This window comes from Oryctolagus cuniculus, chromosome 17 (assembly GCF_051225735.1).
Source record: "Oryctolagus cuniculus isolate XC-2025 breed Fujian yellow rabbit chromosome 17, ASM5122573v1, whole genome shotgun sequence".
Lineage (NCBI taxonomy): Eukaryota > Metazoa > Chordata > Mammalia > Lagomorpha > Leporidae > Oryctolagus > Oryctolagus cuniculus.
Window position 1 is genome coordinate 34388664 of NC_142883.1, and position 22606 is coordinate 34411269.

The window sequence follows — 22606 nt, forward strand, 5'->3', positions numbered from 1 at the left end:
TAACTTTAAACTATTTTAATGTCTATTTTGTAATAGTATCATTTATGAGAAAATATCTCAGATTTCTATATATTTTACACTTGATCTTAGCCAAAAGGCCGAAAGTGTTATCTATATACTTTAGTTATTAGATCAGACGATAAAACTGTTCCACGTAGCTGTTTTTTGTTTTTTGACAGGTAGAGTTATAGACAGAGAAAGAGACAAAGAAAGGTCTTCCTTCCATTGGTTCACCCCCAAAATGGCCGCTACAGCTGGCACTGCGCTGACCCGAAGCCAGGAGCTTCTTCCTGAGCTCCCATGCGGTGCAGGGGCCCAAGCACTTGAGCCATCCTCCACTGCCCTCCTGGGCCACAGCAGAGAGCTGGACTGGAAGAGGAGCAACCAGGACTAGAACCCGGTGCCCATATGGGATGCCGGCACCACAGGGAGAGGATTAACCAAGTGAGCCAGCACCAGCCCCTCCATGTATTCGTAAAGAGAATATATACTTTTCATTTTGGGATTCAGGGTTCCATGAATAACTTTTATGTTTTTAAAATTACTTATTTATATATTTGAAAGGCAGAGAAACATTTCCATCTACTGGTTAATTCTCAGTTGGACCACAACAGCTGAGGCTGGTCCAACTGAATTAGGGGCTAGGAACTCAATCCAGGTATCTCATGTGGGTGGCAGAAACTCAGACACCTGGACCATCGCTTGCTGTCCTCCAGAATGTACACTGGCAGGAAGCTGGATTCAGAAACTCAGACAGGATGTGAACTCAGCTACTCCAACACAAAATGCACGCATCCCAAGTGGCATATTAACTGCTGCACCAATCTCCATACAGATGTTTTAGATACCTTTTTTTTTTTTTTTTGACAGGCAGAGTGGATAGTGAGAGAGAGAGACATAAAGGTCTTCCTTTTGCCGTTGGTTCACCCTCCAATGGCCGTCGCGGCCGGCGCACTGCGGCCTGCGCACCACGCTGATCTGATGGCAGGAGTCAGGTGCTTATCCTGGTCTCCCATGGGGTGCAGGGCCCAAGCACTTGGGCCATCCTCCACTGCACTCCCTGGCCACAGCAGAGAGCTGGCCTGGAAGAGGGGCAACCGGGACAGAATCCGGTGCCCCGACCGGGACTAGAACCCGGTGTGCCGGCGCCGCAAGGTGGAGGATTAGCCTAGTGAGCCGCGGCACCGGCCAGATACAATTTAATTTTTTCAAAAATATTGTTAGTTGGAACTATCAGTATATAAATTATTTTTAAATCACTTGCTATGACTGTGATCTTATCAAAATATTATAGTTCTACCAACATCTAAGTTTTTGGTAGAATCCAACAATCACGAGGCCAGTGTTGTGGCATAGCAGGTAAAGCTTCCATTTCCATCCCATATAGGCACCAGTTCCAGCCTAGGTTGCTCCACTCTGATCCAGATCCACTGCAATAGAGGATACCCCAAGTGCTTGGGCCCCTGTACCCATGTGGGAGACATGCAAGAACCTCCTGGCTCCTAGCTTCGAATTGGCCTAGCTCCAGCCGTTGGGGCCATTTGGGGAGTGAACCAGCATATGAAAGACCTCTTGTCTCTCTCTAACTCAATTTTCAAATAAATCTTTAAAAAACAATACATGCTGGCCAGCGCCGTGGCTCAATAGGCTAATCCTCCGCCTTGAAGCGCCGGCACACGGGGTTGTAGTCCCGGTCAGGGTGCCGGATTCTGTCCCGGTTGCCCCTCTTCCAGGCCAGCTCTCTGCTGTGGCCAGGGAGTGTAGTGGAGGATGGCCCAAGTGCTTGGGCCCTGCACCTGCATGGGAGACCAGGAGAAGCACCTGGCTCCTGCCTTCTGATCAGCGTGATGCGTCGGCCGCAGCGGCCATTGGAGGGTGAACCAATGGCAAAAGGAAGACCTTTCTCTCTCTCTCTCTCTTTCACTGTCCACGCTGCCAGTCAAAAACAAAAAAAAACAAAACAAAACAAAAAAAAAAATGCAGCTGAATTCAAAAAAGCTAAGATATGGAATCAACCCAAATGTCTGTCACCAAACACCAGATAAAAGAATTATGAAGGGGCTGACACTGTGGCCTAGCAGGTAAGGCCACCACCTGTGGTGCCAGCATCCCGTATGGGTGCTGGTTCAGGATTCAGCTGCTCCTTTTTTTTTTTTTTTTTGACAGGCAAAGTGGACAGTGAGAGAGAGAGACAGAGAGAAAGGTCTTCCTTTGCCGTTGGTTCACCCTCCAATGGCTGCCGTGGCCGGCGCACTGCAGCCGGCGCACCGTGCTGATCCAATGGCAGGAGTCAGGTGCTTATCCTGGTCTCCCATGTGGTGCAAGGCCCAAGTACTTGGGCCATCCTCCACTGCACTCCCTAGCCACGCTGCTCCACTTCTGATCCAGCTCTCTGCTATGGCCTGGGAAAGCAGCAGAATATGGCCCAAGTCCCTGGGCCCCTGCACCCATGTGGGAGACCCAGAAGCTCCTGGCTCCTAGCTTTGGATTGGGGCGCAGCTCCAACCATTGTGGCCATCTGGGGAGTGGACCATCAGATGGAGGACCCCCCTCTCTCTTTCTCTCTTGCTCTCTCTCTGCTTCTGTTTCTGCCTCTCTGTAACTCTGCCTTTCAAATAAATCTTAAAAACGAAATTATGGATTATGTACCCCCATGGAATACTGCACAGTGGTTTAAAAAAAATCTTGTCATTTGCAACAAAATGGATGAAATGGGAAAACATCATACTTAGCAAAATAAGCTGTGGGGAGCAGCCCGGACTAGACTGTTACTGAAATTAAGACTTATTCTATGCATCTGCTCTCCCACAATATGGCGCTGGGAGAGAAGTAAACAGCTTCCGCACAGCTGCCTCCAGTTAAACCAATTAACTGTAGGACTTGCTCCTGATTGGAGAGCAGCGTACTCGGCGTGTGGGCAGCCGAGTTAGGATTGGCGGAGGAGGACTATAAAGGAGGAGAGAGACGGCATGCACCAGGAACATCTATGGGGAACATCTAAGGGAACCCGTGCAGCCCCCGAGAGAACCGGCCGGCGGTGTGCCGCTCCCCTGCGGAAGTGGGGAAAGCGGCCAGGGGGAACTGCCCTTCCACGGAGGTGGAAGGGATAGTAGCCAACCCGGGAAGAACCAGCAGCAAACCTGGGGAGGGCCGAGCAGACTGAAAGAACAGCGCAGGGTCCTGTGTTGCTCCTCCACGAAGAGGGGGAGCGACATAATGGTGCCGTGACTTGGATATGAAGCCTAGGCAGGGCTTAGTGTCGTTCCTCCACGAAGAGGGGGAGCGACAATAAGCCAGTCCTAAAAGGACAAATACCAAATGTATTCCCTAATCTATGGTAACTAATAGAGCACCTAAAAGGTAATCTATAGAAGTAAAATTGACACATTGAGATACAATGACTCTGAACAGCCTTGTCTTGACTGTTTAGTAACACTTTTTCATACTATTTGTTGAACTCTGTACTTAGTATTGAGTTAATCTTATGTGTATAAAGTTAACTGAAAATAGATCTTAGTGAAAAATAAGAATGAGAATAGGAACGGGAAGAGGAAGAAGGGTGGGAGGGCAGGTACAGCGGGAAGAATCACTATATATATATACATATATATATACACACACACACATATATATGTACTATATATATAGTTTTATTTATAAAAAGCATGAAGTTTGTATATCTTAAATAAAAGGTTTCTAGGGAAAAAATTAAAAATCATGAATATTTAAAAATTTTCACTGATTTATTACAAAGAGTGAGAAAAAGAAAAAGAGGAAGAGTAGGAGGGAAGGACAGAGGGAGGGAGAGAAGCAGGGAGGGAGGAATGATAGGAGGGAGACATCCCATCCATTGGTTTATACACCAAATGCCCACAATAGCCTAGGATGAGCCCTAACCAAACCAGGACCTCTATCCAGGTCTCCCATGTGGGCGGCAGGAATCCAATCACTTGAGTCATCACTGCTGACTAGCAGAAAGTTGAAGTCAGAAGCCAGAGCCAGGGTATCAAACCCAGGTACTTTGATGTAAAAGAAAGTTGTCATCATTGTAAGGCTAAATGCTGGTTCCTATCTTCTCTTGGTGAGGTAAGTTGTTCCTTGTTTATCGTGTAGTGTTCTTTATGATCCATAGTAAAGATTTCATGTTAAATTTTTCATCATTCTTGAGCTGGCACTGTGGCACAGTGGGTAAAGCTGCCACCTATAACGCCAACATCCCATATACACACCAGTTCAATTTCCAGCTGGTCCCCTTCCGATCCAGCTTCCTGCTAATGCACTTGGGAAAACAGTGCAAGACTGCCCAAGTGCTTGGGCTCCTGCACCCACAAGGGAGACCAAGAAGAATCTCCTGGCTTCAGATTAGCCCAGCCCCAGAGATCGTGGCCATATGGGGAGTGAACAGTGGATGAAAGATCTCTGTCACCCCCAACTCCCACCAACTTAGCCTTTCAAATAAACAAATAAATCTTTAAAAAAATTTTTTTCATCACTCTCTAGATCTACCTTTTATTGAGTCATTCAGCATTGGATTTTTTGTTTAAGTTCAACCTAATCCATTTACATTTATGTTCATTATTGCTATCAGTGTTTTACACTGATGACAATACTCAAAAAAAGAGGAAACTGAAGAAAACAAAAGACTGTACACAAAGAGAAAACAAATAGCAAGATGAGATACTTAAAATTTACAATATCAGGGCCAGTGCTATGGCATAGCAGATAAAGCTACCACCTATGGCAACAACATCCAATATGAGCACCAGTTCAAGTCCCAGCTGCTCCACTTCCAATCCAGCTCTCTGCTATGGCCTGGGAAAGCAGTAGAAGATGGCCCAAGTCCTTGGGCCCCTGCACCCACGTGGGAGACCTAGAAGAAGCTCCTGGCTCCTGGCTTCAGATCGGCACAGCTCCAGCCGTTGCAGCCAATTGGGGAGTGAACCATGGGAAGACCTCTCTCTCTCTGTGTAACTCTGACTTTCAAATAAATAAATCAATCTTTAAAAAAAATTTAATATAAACATTAAAGGAGAAATTGAGATATAGCATTGTAACATTAAAAGAAAGTTGAGGGGCCAGTGTTATGGCATAGTGGGTTAAGCTGCAGACCACAATGCCAGAATCCGAGTTAGGAGTGCTGGTTCGAGTCCTGGTTGTTCTGCTTCTGATCCAGCTTCTTGCTAATGCACCTGGGAAGGCAGGGAAAGACAGCCCTGGTGCTTGAACCCCATCACCTATGTAGGAGACCAAGACAAGACAAGACCTGACTCCTGGCTTCAGTCTGGCCCAGATCTCACTGTTGTGGTTATTTGAGGAGTGAAGCAGAACATACACCTCTATTTCCTAATCTTTTTCTGTTTCTGACTCTCCCTCTGTCACTCTTTCAAATAAATTATCTTTTTTTTTTTTAAAGATTTATTTATTCATTTGAGAGGCAGAGTGAGAGAGAGAGAGAAGGACGGATAGAACATCTACTGGTTCACTCCTCAAATGGCCGCAAAGGCCGGAACTGAGCTGATCTGAAGCCAGGAGCCAGGAACTTCTTCTGGGTCTCTCATGTAGGTTTAGCACTTGGGCCATCTTCCACTGCTTTCCCAGGCCCATTAGCAAGGAGCTGGAACTTGAGTAGACACCCATATGGGATGCTGGCACTGCAGACCGCAGCCTAACCCACTATGTTACAGCACCAGCCCCAGTAAATAAATCTTAAAAAACAAAAGCTGAAACGGCTTGATGTCAAAGTAGATTGCAAGACAAACAATTACCAAGAATAAAAAGGATCATTTCCTGGGGCCAGTGTTGTGGTACAGAGGGTAGAGCCATGTAACAATGCTAATGTTTATATCACTAAAAGACTGTCTTCAAAATATACGAATCAACTAATAGAGTTGTCAAAAGAAGTAGACCAATCAAAAATTATAGTCAGCCGGCGCCGTGGCTCAATAGGCTAATCCTCCACCTTGTGGCGCCGGCACACCGGGTTCTAGTCCCGGTTGGGGCGCCGGATTCTGTCCCGGTCGCCCCTCTTCCAGGCCAGCTCTCTGCTATGGCCAGGGAGTGCAGTGGAGGATGGCCCAGGTGCTTGGGCCCTGCACCCCATGGGAGACCAGGAAAAGCACCTGGCTCCTGGCTCCTGCCAGGATCAGCGCGGTGCGCCGGCTGCAGCGGCGGCCATTGGAGGGTGAACCAACGGCAAAAGGAAGACCTTTCTCTCTGTCTCTCTCTCTCACTGTCCACTCTGCCTGTCAAAAAAAAAAAAAAAAAAAAAAAAATTATAGTCAACAATTTCAAAACCTTACGAATTCTGGTATAACAAGTACAGGTTGGGATCAGTGCTGTGGCACAGAAAAGCCCCTGCATGCAGTGCCAGCATCCCACATGGGTGCCGGTTCAAGTTCTAGCTGCTCCACTTCTGACCCTGTTCCCCAGTAATGCATGTGGGAAAGTGTCAGAGAATGGCCCCAGTACTTGAGCCCCCGCACCTATGTGAGAGACCAAGAGGAACCTCCTTCGCTCCTGACTTCAGTCTGGCCCAGCCCTGGTTGTTGAGGCCATTTAGGGAGTGTACCAGCAGATGCAAGATGTTTCTCTCTCCCTCTCCCTCTGTCTCCCCCTGCCTCTCTCCACCCCCCTCTTCTCTCTCCCCCCATCTCTCTCTTCTCCCCCCTTTCCCTCTTCTCCCTCTCCCCCTCTCTTCCTCTCCCCCTTTCTCCCTCTCTCGCCCCCATTCTCCCCCCATCTCCCCTCCCACTCTCTCTGTATCTCTGCCTTTCAAATAAATAAATAAATCTTTAAAATTTTTTAAAATTTAAAATTAAAAAAATTTTAAAACGAGTACAGGTTGTGTTTCCTACATTCAAAATGCATGGATCATAAGGTTTTGTTTTTGTTTTTGTTTTTTGACAGGCAGAGTGGACAGTGAGAGAGAGAGAGAGACAGAAAGAAAGGTCTTCCTTTTGCCGTTGGTTCACCCTCCAATGGCCGCTGCGGCTGCCGCGCTGCGGCCGGCGCATCACGCTGATCCGAAGGCAGGAGCCAGGTGCTTATCCTGGTCTCCCATGGGGTGCAGGGCCCAAGCACTTGGGCCATCCTCCACTGCACTCCTGGGCCACAGCAGAGAGCTGGCCTGGAAGAGGGGCAACCGGGACAGAATCCGGCACTCCGACCGGGACTAGAACCCGGTGCGCCGGCGCTGCAGGCGGAGGATTAGCCTATTGAGCCACGGCGCTGGCTTAGATCTTAAGGTTTTTTAAGTTTAAGCATATTTGGATATACATAATAAACTATCCTAGGAAATGAACACAAAACTCATTTACATTCATACACACCTTATACACATAGCCTGAAGATATTTTTATATGATATTTTTAACGTGCCTGTGTTTTGACTGAAATCTGTCACATGAGGTCAGGAGTGGAAATTTCAATGATGTCAGCACTCAGAAAGTTTCAGATTTTGGAGCATTTTGGATTTCAAAGTTTTTGGATTAGGTGTACTTACTCTGTAGGCAGAAAACCTGAAAGGATAGCTAAACTTAAATATCAACCAACTTCACCTCACTGACATTTATAAAATGTTCTACCTAATAAAAGAACACACATTTCACATGGAACTTTAACCAGTATACAGGGTTCCTGGAATAAGCAAAAGAAAGAAAACAAGCAATCAATTAAAAAAAAAAAAAAAAAGAAAGAAAGACAGACAGACAGACAGACAGAGGAATACAGAGAAACAAAATCCAGAACCTATATCTCTAAATGAAAATAACAAACCTCTAATAAGACTGATCAGGAAAAAAAAAAAAAAAAAAAAAGACCTAAATTAGCATTATCAGGAAAGAAATGACATCACTAGATTCCACTGTTTCAAGAATATTGAGGGTGTGTTATATAAAGTTTATGCCAATAAATTCAGCAATTCAAATGAAATGTAATAATTCCTTCAAATATACAAACTACCAAAGCTCATTAAAGAGAAATGACATGAACTTAGTATCCTGTACCTATTAAAGAAGCTGAATTTGTAGATGAAAACTGCTCCACAAAGAACACAAAGCTCAAATGACTTCACTGATAGATTCTATCAAACAAATATCGAGAAAAATCACCAATTCTACTCAATTTCTTCCACAAAACTGAAGAAGACATATTTTAAAATATACTCTTTGAGGCCAGAATTACTCTGATACCAATGCCAGATGAAGATATATCCAGGGGGGAAAAATACACAACTACAGTCTAATACTCTCATATACAAAGATCTAAAAATTCAAGCTAATCAAATCCAATATAATGAAAAGGTAATAAATAAGTAAACATAAACTGGGGATTTGAGTCTCAGAAGTATAAAGCTGAGTTGTTTTTTTTTTTTTTTTCAATAATTCACCATATTAAGAACTAAAATAGGGGGCTAGCCACTGCCTGCCACACAAGAATCCCATGTGGGTGCCACTTCTAGCCCCAGCTGCTCCACTTACGAACAAACTCCTTGCTAATCCACCTGAGAAACAGGGGAAGATAGTCCAAGTCCTTGGGCCCCTGCACCCACATGGGATACCTGGATGGAGTTTCAGGCCCAGCCCCTCCCACTGCAGCCATTTAGGGAGTGAAACAGCAAATGAAAATTTCTCTTTCTCTCCGTAACTTTGACTTTCAAATAAATAAATCTTTAAGAATAAGCAAATAGGAGCCAGTGTTTTGGCATAGAAGGTTAGGCCTCCGCCTGCAAGTGCTGGCATCCATATGAGAATCGGTTTGAATCTTGGCTGTTCCACTTCTGATCCAACTCCCTGCTAATGGCCTGGAAAAGCAGTGGAAGACTGCCCAAATACCTGGGCTCCTGTACCTACATTGGAGACCCAGAAGAAGCTCCTGGCTTCAGATTGACCCAGCTCTGGCCGTTGCAGCCATTTGGGGAGTGAACCAGCAGATGGAAGACCTCTCTATCTCTCCCTCTGTAACTCTGACTCTTAAATAAATCTTTAAAAAATAAAAGGAAATTAAACAAACCAATGAGCTTACATCCCTCTAAAATCTGCATCTTGAAATCTTAATCATCAAGGTGATGATATTAGTGAGTAAGGCCTTTAAGAGGTGATAAGGTACAACCATCTGGAGTGGGATCAGTATAGTACCCTATAAAAGAGATCATAGAGGGTTACCCTTCTATTCGTCGAACACAAGAAGGCACTGTCTATGAACCAGAAGTGGGCCCTCACCAGACACAAACTCTGTTGGCACCTTGATCTTGTACTTCCCAGACCCCAGAATTATCGGCAATAAACTTTTCTTCTCTATAAGCCACCTAGTATATAAGACTGTTATAGCAGCCCAGAGAGCAACATTCATTCATAATGAAATAGGAATATAAGGGAATTCCTACTTGACAAACCACACCTACAGTAAAACTACAGGTTACATTATGCTTAATTCAATACTGTACTGGAGGTTCTATGCAGTGTAATCTTCCAGAAGAAATAAAAGGCAGCCAAACTGCAAAAAAAAAAAAACGACTTTTTCAAGAGGACATGATTGTCGGCAATTCAAATAATCAACAAATAGCTACCAGAATAACAAATGAATTTAGCAATGTTGAAGGATGTAAGATTCAAAAAAAGAAAAAAACAAAAAAGATACATATATAAACATCAGTTCTATGACCATGGGCATACTATGGCATACAAAAACACCTGAGGTGTGGGCACTAGGCCTGGCAGGTAAGATGCCTACAGCCCACACTGGAGTGTGTAAACTCAATATCCAGCTCCACCTCTGACTCTCTGCTAAGGCAGACACTCAGAACCAACTTAGATGTCCTAAGTAACTGGATCTTTATTTTTTATAAAGCTACAGTAATATAGTGTAGTACTAGCATAAAAAACAAATCAATGAAAAAGAACAGTCCACATAAACATGGACAACTAATTTCTGAAAAATATGAACTGTTTATAAAGTATAGAAAAATCCGTCTTTTCAACAAATGGTGCTGATCAACTGAATCAGTGTACAACAAGAAACACTTCAGATCTATGCCTCATGAACAGAAATATTCATAACAGATAATGGATCTAAATATAAAAGTTCAAACAACCACATTTCTGAGAGAAAACAGAAAATCTGAGTCACCTTGGGTTACAGATTTCTTAAATATAACACCAAAAGAAAAAAAACTGGCAAATAAGGTTTCATCAAAATTAAAAATTTCAGCTTTTCAAATGACATCTACCAAGAAATGAAAAGGCAAAGCACAGATTTTTCACAAAATTTTTGCAAAACATGTATCTGATAAAAAGGGTCTGCATTATGGCACAGAAGATTAAGCTTCTACCTGCAGTGTCAGCATCCCATATGGGTAACAGTTCAAGCCCTGGCTGCTCTACTTCCAATCCAGCTCCCTGTTAATGTGCCTGAGAAAGCAGAGGAAGATGGCCTAAATTACATGGGCCCTGTATCCATGCAGAAGACCTGAAATGAGTTCCTGGTTTCTGTCTTACTCAGCCCCAGCCATTGCAGCCATGTGAAGAGTGAACCAATGAATGGAAGAGCATGTGCACTCAGGCGCTCTCTCTCTCTTTCTCCTCCTCTCTATCTCTGCCTTCCAAATAAATAAACCTTTAAAAAAAAAAAAAAAAGCCTTTATCTAAAAAAAAAAAAAGATTTCTACTTTATATAAAGAACTCTTAAAAACTCAACAAAAACCCAAACAAATCAGTACAATGATGGCCAGAAGATTTTAAAAGGCACATCAACAAGGAAAAAATATATATGGCTATATGGCACATAAGTTCAAGAAGGGATGCCCAATACTGTTAGTCATAAGGGAAATACAAATTAAAGCTACAGTTAGATACTCTTACAACAATATCTAAAATTAAAAAGACTACAGTGTGTTGGAAAGAATATGGAGGAACTGCTATTGTGATACACCACCTGTAGGAATATAAAATGATAAACTGGCTGGCGCCGTGGCTCACTAGGCTAATCCTCCACCTTGCGGCGCCAGCACACCGGGTTCTAGTCCCGGCTGGGGCGCCGGATTCTGTCCCGGTGCCCCTCTTCCAGGCCAGCTCTCTGCTGTGGCCAGGGAGTGCAGTGGAGGATGGCCCAAGTGCTTGGGCCCTGCACCCCATGGGAGACCAGGAGAAGTACCTGGCTCCTGCCATCGGATAAAATAAAAAAAAAATAAATAAATAAAAAGATAAAATTGCCATTACATATCAGTAAACTGCTAGGACTCACTAATGTACCATTTGAGCAAGCCCTTCTGTCTTAGGTAAACCCAAGAGAAAAATAAACATATACCATTAAATGTTTTCACATGTATGTTTATGGTAGCTTTATCTGTAACTGCCTTAAACAACCTAAATGGTCATAAATATTGAATGGAAAAATAAGTTGTGGTATTTATATATATATATATACATATATACATATACACACAATGGAATACTACTCAGCAATAAAACAGTTACTGATGCACACAGCAACAAGAATGAACCTCAAAATAACTGCTGAAAGAAGTTAAACATAAAATAATTACTTAATATATGATTTCATTTTTATAAAATTCTATAAAATTTTATAAATTTCTATAAAATTATCTATAATGACAAAGTAGACTGGTCATTTCCTGGAGAGGGAAAGGTGGGAAAGAAGAGTACAAAGAGGTACAAAGAAACTTTTGGAGATAACTTATGGTCACTATCTTGATTGTGCTGATAGTTTCAAAGGTATATATATTTGGGGCCACCTTTCTGGCACAGTATGTTAAGACACACTTAGGACTCTTGCATCCCATATGAGAGGGTCAGTTCAAGTCCTAGTTGCTACATGTCCTATCCAGCTCCCTGTGTTTAGGAAGCAGCAGATAATGGTTCAAGCACTTGGGTACCTGACACATGGAAGACCAGATAGGAGTTCCTGGCTCCTGCATTCAGCTCTTTTGGGGAAGGAACCAGTGGATGGAGGATCTATGTCATTCTGCCTTTCAAATAAATAAATCTCAAAACTATCAAACTTAAGTTGTATACTTCATTTTATTAATGAGCATTCTTTTTTTAAGATTTATATATTTATTTGAAAGTCAGCATTTGAGAGAGAGAGACACTGAGACAGAGAGATCTTCCATCTGTTGATTAACTTCCAAAATGGCCACAATGGCCAGGGCTGGGCCAAGCCAAAGCAAAGGGCCAAGAGCTTCTTCCAGATCTCCCGGATGGGTGGCAGGGGTTCTAGCACTTCAGCAATCTTCTGCTGCTTTTCCCAGGCCATTAACAGAGAGCTAAATGTGAAGTGAAGCTGCCAGAACATGAACCAGCACCTGTATGGAACACAGGAATTGCAGGCAACAGTTTTACCTGCTGTACCACAATCCTGGTCCCAAGTTGTACACTTTAAATAAATGTAATTTATGTTTAATAAGAATAAAATTATTTTTAAAAAAATCCAACACTTAAGTCCCTCAAATGCACATCTGTGCTGTAACACAGCTAGTCTAAAATTGTCTAATCATTCCAGCAGAAAGCTGCTAGTTTATTCTCCAGAAAATATAAAATAAAGTCTCTGGATTATAGGAATACCATGTACAATTAAGAATACAAGTACTAGGGGCCAGAGCTATGGTGTAGCAGGCAAAGCCACCGCCTACAGTGCCGGCATCCCATATGAGTGCCAGTTTGAGTCCTGGCTGCTAACTTCTGATCTAGCTCTCTGCTATGGCCTGGAAAAGTAGTAGAAGATAGCCCAAGCCCTTGGGCCCCTGCAACCCATGTGGGAAACCTAGAAAAAGCTCCTGGCTCCTGGCTTTGGATCGGCACAGCTCTGGCCATTGCAGCAATTAGGGAGTGAATCAGCAGATGGAAGACCTTACGCTCTGCTCTCCTTTTTTCTCTGGGTAACTTTCAAATAAATAAATCTTAAAAAAAAAAAATAGAAGTACTAAAGAGAAATGAGTGTTTAAGAAATAGTTATATACTGAATCTTGCCTATCAATCAATTGTAAAAGTGAAAGTATTTCCAGATATGCAGAAAAGTAAACTTTATTCTGTTTATCCATCCTAGAAAACCACTGGAGGAAGTGTAATAGCAAAGAAAATGAATAAACTCAGAAAGTGGAGATCATGGGAATCAAGAAATATGCAAATCAACCAAAGAAAATGTGAACAGAATTTCCAGGATGATCACAAACAATCTTGAGAGACAGCTGTGAAGCAATCAGAAAAATTTTAAAAATAAAAAATTCTTTTTAAAATTCAAGAGAAGGGCATATATCAAATATTTACTAAATATTATACTACTTATTTACTATATCACTCATACTTACCTACCTCTATGAACTCTTAGTGTGGCAGAATTTTAATCATTTTGTGCCTGCTATATTCCAAACACCTAAAACAATGCCTGATATTTATGTAATATTTAACAGATCCTCAATAAATATGTTACATTTTAACATAAGAATCACTATGTGTAAGTCACTGGTAGTAATATTCTATCTCAAAGCCACAACCTAAACCACAAGAAGAGATTTTAACTTTTTATAGGGTTATTCCCACTAAAAATAATTCTATTCTTGCAAAATCAGAATCAATCTTATTTTGTTCCCAAATATGAAAAGAAAACTTGAAACTGGTGATTCTTATTTCATAAAAATCTTCATGATAGCAAGCAGAAATCACAGATCTTTTGATATCATTCAGATATTCTGGTCAAAAAAGTAAAAAACAAATAACTTTTAAAACATATGAACCAAAAAAGACAGACTTTTTCATTACATTTAATATTTCATCACCTGGTGTTCTACTTCTTGAAGTAAGGATTCCAACAGTTCTGTCTCTTGTGTTAAAGATGTCTTCTGACCTGTTTAAAAACAGAAAATCAACACTCATCTTCATTACTGGCTTAGGAATGAAATTAACTTCCACTGAACATATTATTTTTTAAAAAAACATTTATTTATTTGAAACGCTAAGCTACAAAGAGGGAAAGGCAGAAGCATAGCATATTCAATAACAAAACTTCCTCATTACAAGCTACCCTAAAATTTTTCTAGAGATTAAAGAGGTGAAATCTACTATTACAGCAGCTTTGAAAAGAGAGCTTCAGAATCAACACTAATTAGTTTCAGATAAAACCATCAAATTCATCTAAGAAATGTATAGCATATACTGTAAGTAAAACAATTACTTTTCTATATCTTCACAATCTTTTTGAAGAAACATGCATTGCATTCAGACAATTATTCTAAAATAATTTGTCCTCCAAATTTGGCTGTGGTTTAAAAGAGGAATGTAGTTACTAGATCAGATGTTTATTTTAAATGTCAGCAAAATGTCTTTAAACATACAAAGACTTATAAAAAAGAATGCCCAGAGAGGTAAACGGTCTCAAAAATCTGAAGAAAGAAAGAGAAAAAGGAACTATCATTAAAGAGATTAATAACACAGAAAAGGAAGAAAGAAGCTTCACATATTTTTTAAAAGAAAAACATGAGGCGTGCTTGCTAAATTTGATTATTTTTCTCCTAAATAACAAAAGTCTAAGCAGATATCACATGAAGTTAGCATAAGTTACATCAATTTGGAGGCATACTTGATTTAAAAAAGACATATAATAGGTGTAACTTTTATTTTTGAAACCAAAATTAGGAGAGTAAAAAGGTAGATGGAAAAATAGAAGATATTTCAATCTTTGTATCTGTGTGTACATATATATCTGCCTTTCAAATAAAAAATACATATGCTATGACTATAAATGAAACAGAAAAAATTAAAAGCTATCTTTGTGGAATAGGTATTTAGCACAGAAGTCTTTCTTTTTTTTTTCTTTTTCTCAATAGATTTTATTTACTGAGAAGGCTGAGTTAGGGAGTGAGCATGAAGGGCCAGCGCTGTGGCACAACGGATAAAGCCACTGTCTGCAGTAACGGCATCCCATATGAGCACCAGTTCAAGACCCAGCTGCTCCACTTCTGATCCAGCTCTCTGCTAAGGCCTGGGAAAGCAGTAGAAGATGGCCCAAGTGTATGGGCCCCTGCACCCATGTGGGAGACCTGGAAGAAGCTCTTGGCTCCTGGCTTTGGATCAGCGCAGTTCCAGCCATTACAGCCAACTGGGAAGTGAACCAGCAGATGGGAGATCTATCTCCTTCTCTCTAACTCTACCATTCAAATAAGTAAATAAATCTTTAAAAAAATAAATAATTTAGATTTAATATGGACCTCCTAGAAACCAAATCAAGACTTTAAATCACTAAGAAAAAACTGAGTAGATCACCCTGAAATTTTCAAATGTTAGTTCTTCATCTTCAATGAAGATGCACTGAAAGAAATGGAACATTAGGGCCCGCACTGTGGCTCACTAGGCTAATCCTCCGCCTTGAAGCGCCGGCACACCAGGTTCTAGTCCCGGTTGGGGCGCCGGATTCTGTCCCGGTCGCCCCTCTTCCAGGCCAGCTCTCTGCTGTGGCCAGGGAGTGCAGTGGAGGATGGCCCAAGTGCTTGGGCCCTGCACCCCATGGGAGACCAGGAGAAGTCCCTGGCTCCTGGAAGGAAGACTTTTCTCTCTGTCTCTCTCTCTCACTGTCCACTCTGCCTGTCAAAAAAAAAAAAAAAAAAAAAAAAAAAGAAACATTAGTAGTGGGAATTCTGATTAATTTTTTTAAGATTTATTTTATTTGAAAGTCAGAGTTACAGAGAGAGGGGAGAGGCAAGAGAGAGAGAGAGGTTTTCCATCTGCTGGTTCACTCCCCAAGTGGCCACAACAGCTGGAGCTGCCCAGATCTGAAGCCAGGAGCCAGGAGCTTCTTCCCAGTCTTCCAAGCAGGTACAGGGGCCCAAAGAATTGGATCATCTTGTACTGCTTTCCCAGGCCATAGCAGAGAGCTGGATCAGAAGTGGAGCAGCCAGGACTCATACTGGTGCTCATATAGAAGGCTGGCACTGCAGGCGGTGGCTTTACCCTCCACACTGTAGCGCCGGCCCCTCTGACTAGATTTGAAGGAGGTAAAACACTGCTGCCTAACAACAAAGCCTAATGGTCATTAGGATCCCATCCAAATAGCCATGAAACTTTTCTATCCAACCATCTCTAAATAAAAATCATCTGTCCAAATTGTAACATATAGTTGCCTAAAATCTCAAGGTTCCTTTTGAGCCTGTAACAATTCATCAACCTTTGCTACTCAAAGATCAAACCCTAAGGAGGCTAAAAGTACCATGTACCCCAGCAGCATAAACACTCACCCATCAACGTAATAAGCTTATTCTTCAGCTGTGTATCTAACCGTGCAATCATCATCTCAACTGAATTCCGAATTTCCCGAACACGTTCATCTTTTGCATTTCTTACAGCTTCTACGTTTCTTTCCTAGAAGATAAAACAGGCAAAAAAATTTTTTGAATTTTAAAAAGCAATAGCAAATAAACATTAATGTAACCTACTGCAATTATTCTCAAAATCAACTAATTCCCTCCTTAGAAATCAAAAGTCAAAAATATCTTTAAATTATCGAAATAGATTAGGTGCTTTAAAAATGTTGTGCATTTAAGTGAGTCAATTAAGAAAGACCCTATGTAGGCTGTGTTCTTACACTGACTGCATAGAAAGAGGAGGCAGAGTAGAGCTTCCCCACATACACCTCAGCTCAGGCCTCGTGCCTGGTCTGTATTGTGAATGGGGGGACATGGAGTTGAAAAAAAAAAAAAAAAGAAAAGAAAAAGAGAGAGACCAATATGGCCAGCTGTGTGGCACAGAAGTTTAAGCCATAGCCTCTGATGCCAGCATCGCATTAGCTACACGTGAGCCCTGGCCACTCCATTTCTGATCCAGGTCCCTGCTAATGTGCCTGGGAAAACAGCAGAGAATGGGCCAAGTACTTTAGCCCTGGTCACTCAAGTGGGAAACCCAGATGAAGCTCCCAGCTCCTGGCTTCAGCCTGACCCAGCACAAGCTATTGCAGCCATTTGAGGAGTGAACCAGCAGACAGCAAATCTGTCTCTAGCTCTCTCTCTAACTCTTCCAAATAAATAAATTATAATGAAAAAAAAAAATAGATCCTAAAAAGTAAACAAGGCATAATCAATTATATGACTTTTTTTTTAAATCAATAAAGATTCATAATTTCAAAAAATTATTTAGAAGGCCGGCGCCGCGGCTCAATAGGCTAATCCTCCACCTCGTGGCGCCGGCACACCGGGTTCTAGTCCCGGTCGGGGCCCCGGATTCTGTCCCGGTTGCCCCTCTTCCAGGCCAGCTCTCTGCTGCGGCCAGGGAGTGCAGTGGAGGATGGCCCAAGTGCTTGGGCCCTGCGCCCCATGGGAGACCAGGAAAAGCACCTGGCTCCTGCCATCGGATCAGCGTGGTGAGCCGACCGCAGCGCGCCGGCCATGCCGGCTATTGGAGGGTGAACCAACGGCAAAGGAAGACCTTTCTCTCTGTCTTTCTCTCTCACTGTCCACTCTGCCTGTCCAAAAAAAAAAAAAAAAAAATTGATTTAGGTAACATGGACTACACATACTCGAAGCCCCAAATACATTCCTGATAGGATACATTTCAAAACATAAAAGTAAAGCCAGTTCACATGCTGACAAAGCCCTAAAACAAATTAAATATTTTTAAAAATCTACTGGGAGCAAAATTGACATTTTGAGGTTTGGTTTTTGTTTACAGCCCTTGTCTCTACTGTTGAGGAACAGTGTTTTTTTTTTCTTATTAATTATTATTTGTTGAATTATTTACTTAGTACAAGATTAAGCTTATGATTATAAAATAAAGTATGTAATTGTAAAAATTAAAATAAAAAATACCAATGGAACAAGGGGGGAGAGTAGGAGCTTGGGCAGGAAGAAAGGTAGGGGTAGGGTGCAAAGCACCACTATGCTCCTAAATCTGTAATATATGAAATACATGAAAATTGTTCATTTTATATAAAACATTTTATAAATTTACATTTCATAATAAAAACACTGTTAAAACACACACACAAAAAAAATAATCTTTTGAGACTGGCACTGAGGCACAGTGGGTCGACCTGCCACCTGTAACACCACATGAAAGCAATGGTTCCTGTCCCAGCTGCTCTGCTTCTGCTTTAGCACCCAGCAAAGGAACCTGGGAAAACAGCAGATAATGGGCCACGTACCTGGGCCTCTGACACCCCTGTGGGAGAAAAGGAAGGAGCTCCTGGCTTCTGTTCTAAGTTAGAAACGGTCTACAAACTGGTTTATAACTGCCATTCTGGCAACTTTAGACAGAATATACTCCACAAGTATTTTTAGTACTTAATTATTTGAAACATCATATTTTTTCATAGATATAACATTGCAAACAATGAACAGTTTACCATAGCTATCTGAGTCATAAAAGTTCTGAAGAGTACTGATAATTATTATGGTTTCAACTCTGTAGAGTTCTAATCAGCAAATCAGAAATAACTCACTCCTTGGTAGCAGAAACACTCTCAAAAGCTGGGGACCCAAAGAATGAATAATTTAATGACTCTATAAAAAGTCAATACTGGGGCTGGCATTGTGACAAGTCTCAGCCAGCAACACCGGCATCCCACATGGGTGCCAATTTTAGTCCTGGCTGCTCCATTTCCAGCTTAGCTCCCTGCTAATGTGCCTAGGAAAGCAGAGGAGTATAGCCCAAATCCTCGGGCCTCTGCACTCATGAGGGAGACCCAGAACAAGTTCCTGGCTCCTGGCTTCAGCCCTGTCCATTGTGGCCATTTGGGGAGGGAATCAGCGGGTGGAAGATCTGTCTCTCCCTCTCCCTGTAACTGCCTTTCAAATAAAATAAATCTTCAAAAAAAAAAGTTAACACTGACTCTGTTCAGAAGTCAATTATTGAATCTGTATCAAATGGATTTCATTAACTGATACTCTGGTTTCAGTTGTGCCCCTACAGACTAAGACCTTGGATGCCAGTAGCTTGGCTAGTCTGAAATTGATGAGATTGACTATGGATGGATCCTATCAAATATTCAAATCTTGACAACATTGATTTTAACATCTAGTCAATTTGTATTTTAAAATGTTATATAGTACAAAAAGGATAATTATCTTGTAATACTAGTCTTACCACTTCTTGAACTAAGCTGATCAGTTCCATAAGACGTCGACGAAGTTTGGCAACCTCTTCATTCACTTTAGTGACGTGCTGTTCATAAATTTCTGCCAAAGGTTTAAAGGTATGCCCACCGTGCTATTTAAATTAATAAGAGCAGTTTTAGAACATTGTCATTTCTTATTTGCATTTATATTGCTTTTCAACACTCTATGAACACTAATAGAATGATAAATACTTTCAAATGAATTTTATCTTGTTAGCTACCTTTGTTTTGTTAAAAATAGCCACTGTTTGCTTAAAATCTCTTGGCCCATGTAGGAACTCCTTTAAGCTTATAAAGGAAAATTTTAACTTACCTAGATATCTCACTCATTAGGGAAAAAACCAAAATCCTCAAATCATAGCCCAAACCATTTGCCATCTTATTAACCATTCTTCCCCAGCACTGACCTTCTTTCATGTCCTCAAACTTCTTTCCAAAAGACTGTTGCAAAAGTTATTTACTTTTATTCAAAAATAATTATCCAGGGCCGGCACTGTGGCGTAACATGTTAAGTTGCCGCCTGCAGTGCCAGCATCCCATATGGGCGAAAGTTCAAATCCAGGCTGCTCCACTTCCGATCCAGTCCTCTGCTATGGCCTGGGAAAGCAGTACAAGATGGTCCAATTCTTTGGGCCCCTGCACCTGCGCTGAAGGCCTGGAAGACCCTACTGGCTACTGGCTTCGGATCAGCACAGCTCCAGCCGTTGCAGCCAACTGCCGAGTGAACCAGTGGAAGGAAGACCTGTCTCTCTCTTCCTTTCCTTCTCTGTGTAACTCTTGACTTTCAAATAAATAAATAAATATTTTAAAAAATAATAAAATAATAATTATCCTTCATATTCCTTCACCCATCTCGGCAGGTCTTAAGTCCTACTCATCCTTTGGATCTTAACTCAGTCTTACAGGGTCAGCCTCTCAGGTCTCTTTATTTATTCCTAAAATTTACCACATCACTTAAATGTATAATTGCCTGTTATCTGTCTTGCTCATCACCAAATCTTCAGTTGCTGGCACAATTTAAAAATTAGAAAGATATCTGAGGAAAATTCCAGTTACATAATTAGCAGCAGCAACAAATCTACTTCTCATCCACAAAAAGTTACTTGTAGAGAAATAAACCTTGCAAATCCAGATGCATTCAGCTCAGAGAACAATTTCTGAATCTACGAACCGAAAGTCAGTTTGCTATCCAATTTTGGTACTGTAATTTAAAACTCTCTGAAAGGATACATAAAACTAATAAACTTTTATTACAAGAAACTTCTTATAACAGGTAAGTTCTTATTAGAATTGTATTTTTTAGCCAAAGCACCCCACAGTAGTTCACAAAAGAAAAAAGAGAGAGATTTTTCCATGTTCTCCTAAACAATGTGTCCAGGGGCCTGTGCTGTGGCATAGTGGGTAAAGTCACCACCTACAGTGTTGGCATCCCATATGGGCACTGGTTTGAGATCCAGATGCTCCACTTCCGATCCAGATCTCTGCTATGGCCTGGGAAAGCAGAAGATGGCCCAACTGCATGGGCTCCTGCACCCACATGGGAGACCTGGAAGAAGCTCCAGGCTCTTGGCTTCAGATCACCCAACTCCAGCCATTGCGACCATCTGGGGAGTGAACCACTGGATGGAAGACCTCTTTCTCTCTCTCTCTCTTTCTCTTTCTCTCTCTCTCTCTCTATCTCCACCTTACAAATAAATACATCTTAAAAAAAAAAAAAAAAAGAATGTGTCCATTGTCTCTTACAAAACATAATCTATTTAAGTATTAAACTGTAGGAACCTAATTTTTTCTAGTCAGTACATAAGTATTCAAGTTAGAACAGAAAATGCTCTTTTAACCTAGCTCTACCTAACAAATTTGGCCTGCTAGCTTTCTCTGTAAAACATGGTGATTGGCCGGCGCTGCGGCTCAACAGGCTAATCCTCTGCCTTGCGGCACCAGCACACCGGGTTCTAGTCCCAGTCAGGGCACCGGATTCTGTCCTGGTTGCCCCTCTTCCAGGCCAGCTCTCTGCTGTGGCCCAGGAGTGCAGTGGAGGATGGCCCAATTGCTTGGACCCTACACCTGCATGGGAGACCAGGAGAAGCACCTGGCTTCTGCCATCGGATCAGTGTGGTGCGCCGGCCACGGTGTGCCAGTCGCGGCGGCCATTGGAGGGTGAACCAATGGCAAAGGAACCTTTCTGTCTGTCTCTCTCTCTCACTATCCACTCTGCCTGTCAAAAAAAAAAAAAAAAAAAAAAGGTGATTGATACCCAGACAATGATTAATTCTCATGGCTAACAAGCAATTCTAGATACCTAACCACTTTTGCTCTATCAATTATTCTCATTAACAATCTACTGAGGTTACTGTGAACCAACTGTAGTCATCATCATAGATGAATAATTTAGCTAAATATTAACACTAGAACACAATTATAAAATGAAATGCTGATTCTAGAAACCCTAACTTAAATGATTTAGACTTGATAAAGGCAGGCTTGCTAAAAATCTGTTTTGGGGGGCTGGCGTTGCAGCATAGCAGGTGAAGCTGCCACCTGCAGCGCCGGCATCCCATGTGGGTGCCAGTTCGAGGCCCAGCTGCTCCACTTCTGATTCAGCTCTCTGTTGTGGCCTGGGAAGGCGATGGAAGATGGCCCAAGTCCTTGGGCCCCTGTACCCATGTGGAAGACCTGGAAGAAGTTGCTGGCTTCGGATCGGCACAGCTCTGGCTGTTCTGGCTATCTGGGGAGTCAACCAGCGGATGGAAGACCTCTATCTTTCTCACTCTCTGCCTCTCCTCTCTGTGTAACTTTTTTTTTTTTGACAGGTAGAACTATAGACAGTGAGAGAGAGACAGAGAGAAAGGTCTTCCTTCCGTTGATTCATTCCCCAAATGGCCGCCGCAGCTGGCGTTGTACCGATCCGAAACCAGGAGCCAGGTGCTTCCTCCTGGTCTCCCAAGCGGGTACAGGGGCCCAAACAGTTGGGCCATCCTCCGCTGCCCTCCAGGGCCACAGCAGAGAGCTGGACTGGAAGACGAGCAACCGGGACTAGAACCCAGCACCCATATGGGATGCCGGTGCTGCAGGTGGAGGATTAACCAAGTCAGCCACGGTGCCGGCCCCTAACTGTGACTTTCAAGTAAAATAAATAAATCTTTTAAAAAAAAATCTGTTTTGGAATTTAACTGAAAAAATCAACTAAAACAGTGAAAAAGAGTCTTTTTAAAAAAATATAGGTATTACACTAACATTGCTTCAAAAGTGTCTAAGTTCTTGTTCTAGTTCAAAAAAGATCCCAAAACTAGAAATCAAGGCCAGTCTATCAGATCAAATGACCTTTAACCAAATAAAAGACTTTGATCTTACAACAGGATAAAATATCTAAATAAAAGGTTTAAATCCTATGTCAAACATCTCCACCAAAGAGGTTCTTTTGGACTAAAAGAAGATATAACAGCTTGAGTAAGGTCTCTTTAGAGCAGACACATTATTATTATCATTGTAAAAAAAAG

General features: G+C 41.9%; 1 protein-coding gene and 1 pseudogene across 9 annotated transcripts in view; one reads left to right on the forward strand and one right to left on the reverse strand.

Annotated features, from left to right (window-relative positions):
• TRIM37 (tripartite motif containing 37) overlaps nucleotides 1-22606 on the reverse strand; it is a 171610-nt gene that overhangs the window by 120675 nt on the left and 28329 nt on the right. For all 9 annotated transcript variants that reach the window (XM_051824777.3, XM_089317265.1, XM_089317264.1 and 6 more), the window contains 3 exons: nucleotides 19079-19201; nucleotides 16240-16363; nucleotides 13789-13856 (listed from right to left, as the gene is read on the reverse strand). In XM_051824777.3, coding sequence (XP_051680737.3) covers nucleotides 13789-13856; nucleotides 16240-16363; nucleotides 19079-19201 — 315 coding nt within the window. The remainder of the gene's footprint in view (nucleotides 1-13788; nucleotides 13857-16239; nucleotides 16364-19078; nucleotides 19202-22606) is intronic.
• Nucleotides 16561-16683, forward strand: LOC127484535 (small nucleolar RNA SNORA51; annotated as a pseudogene).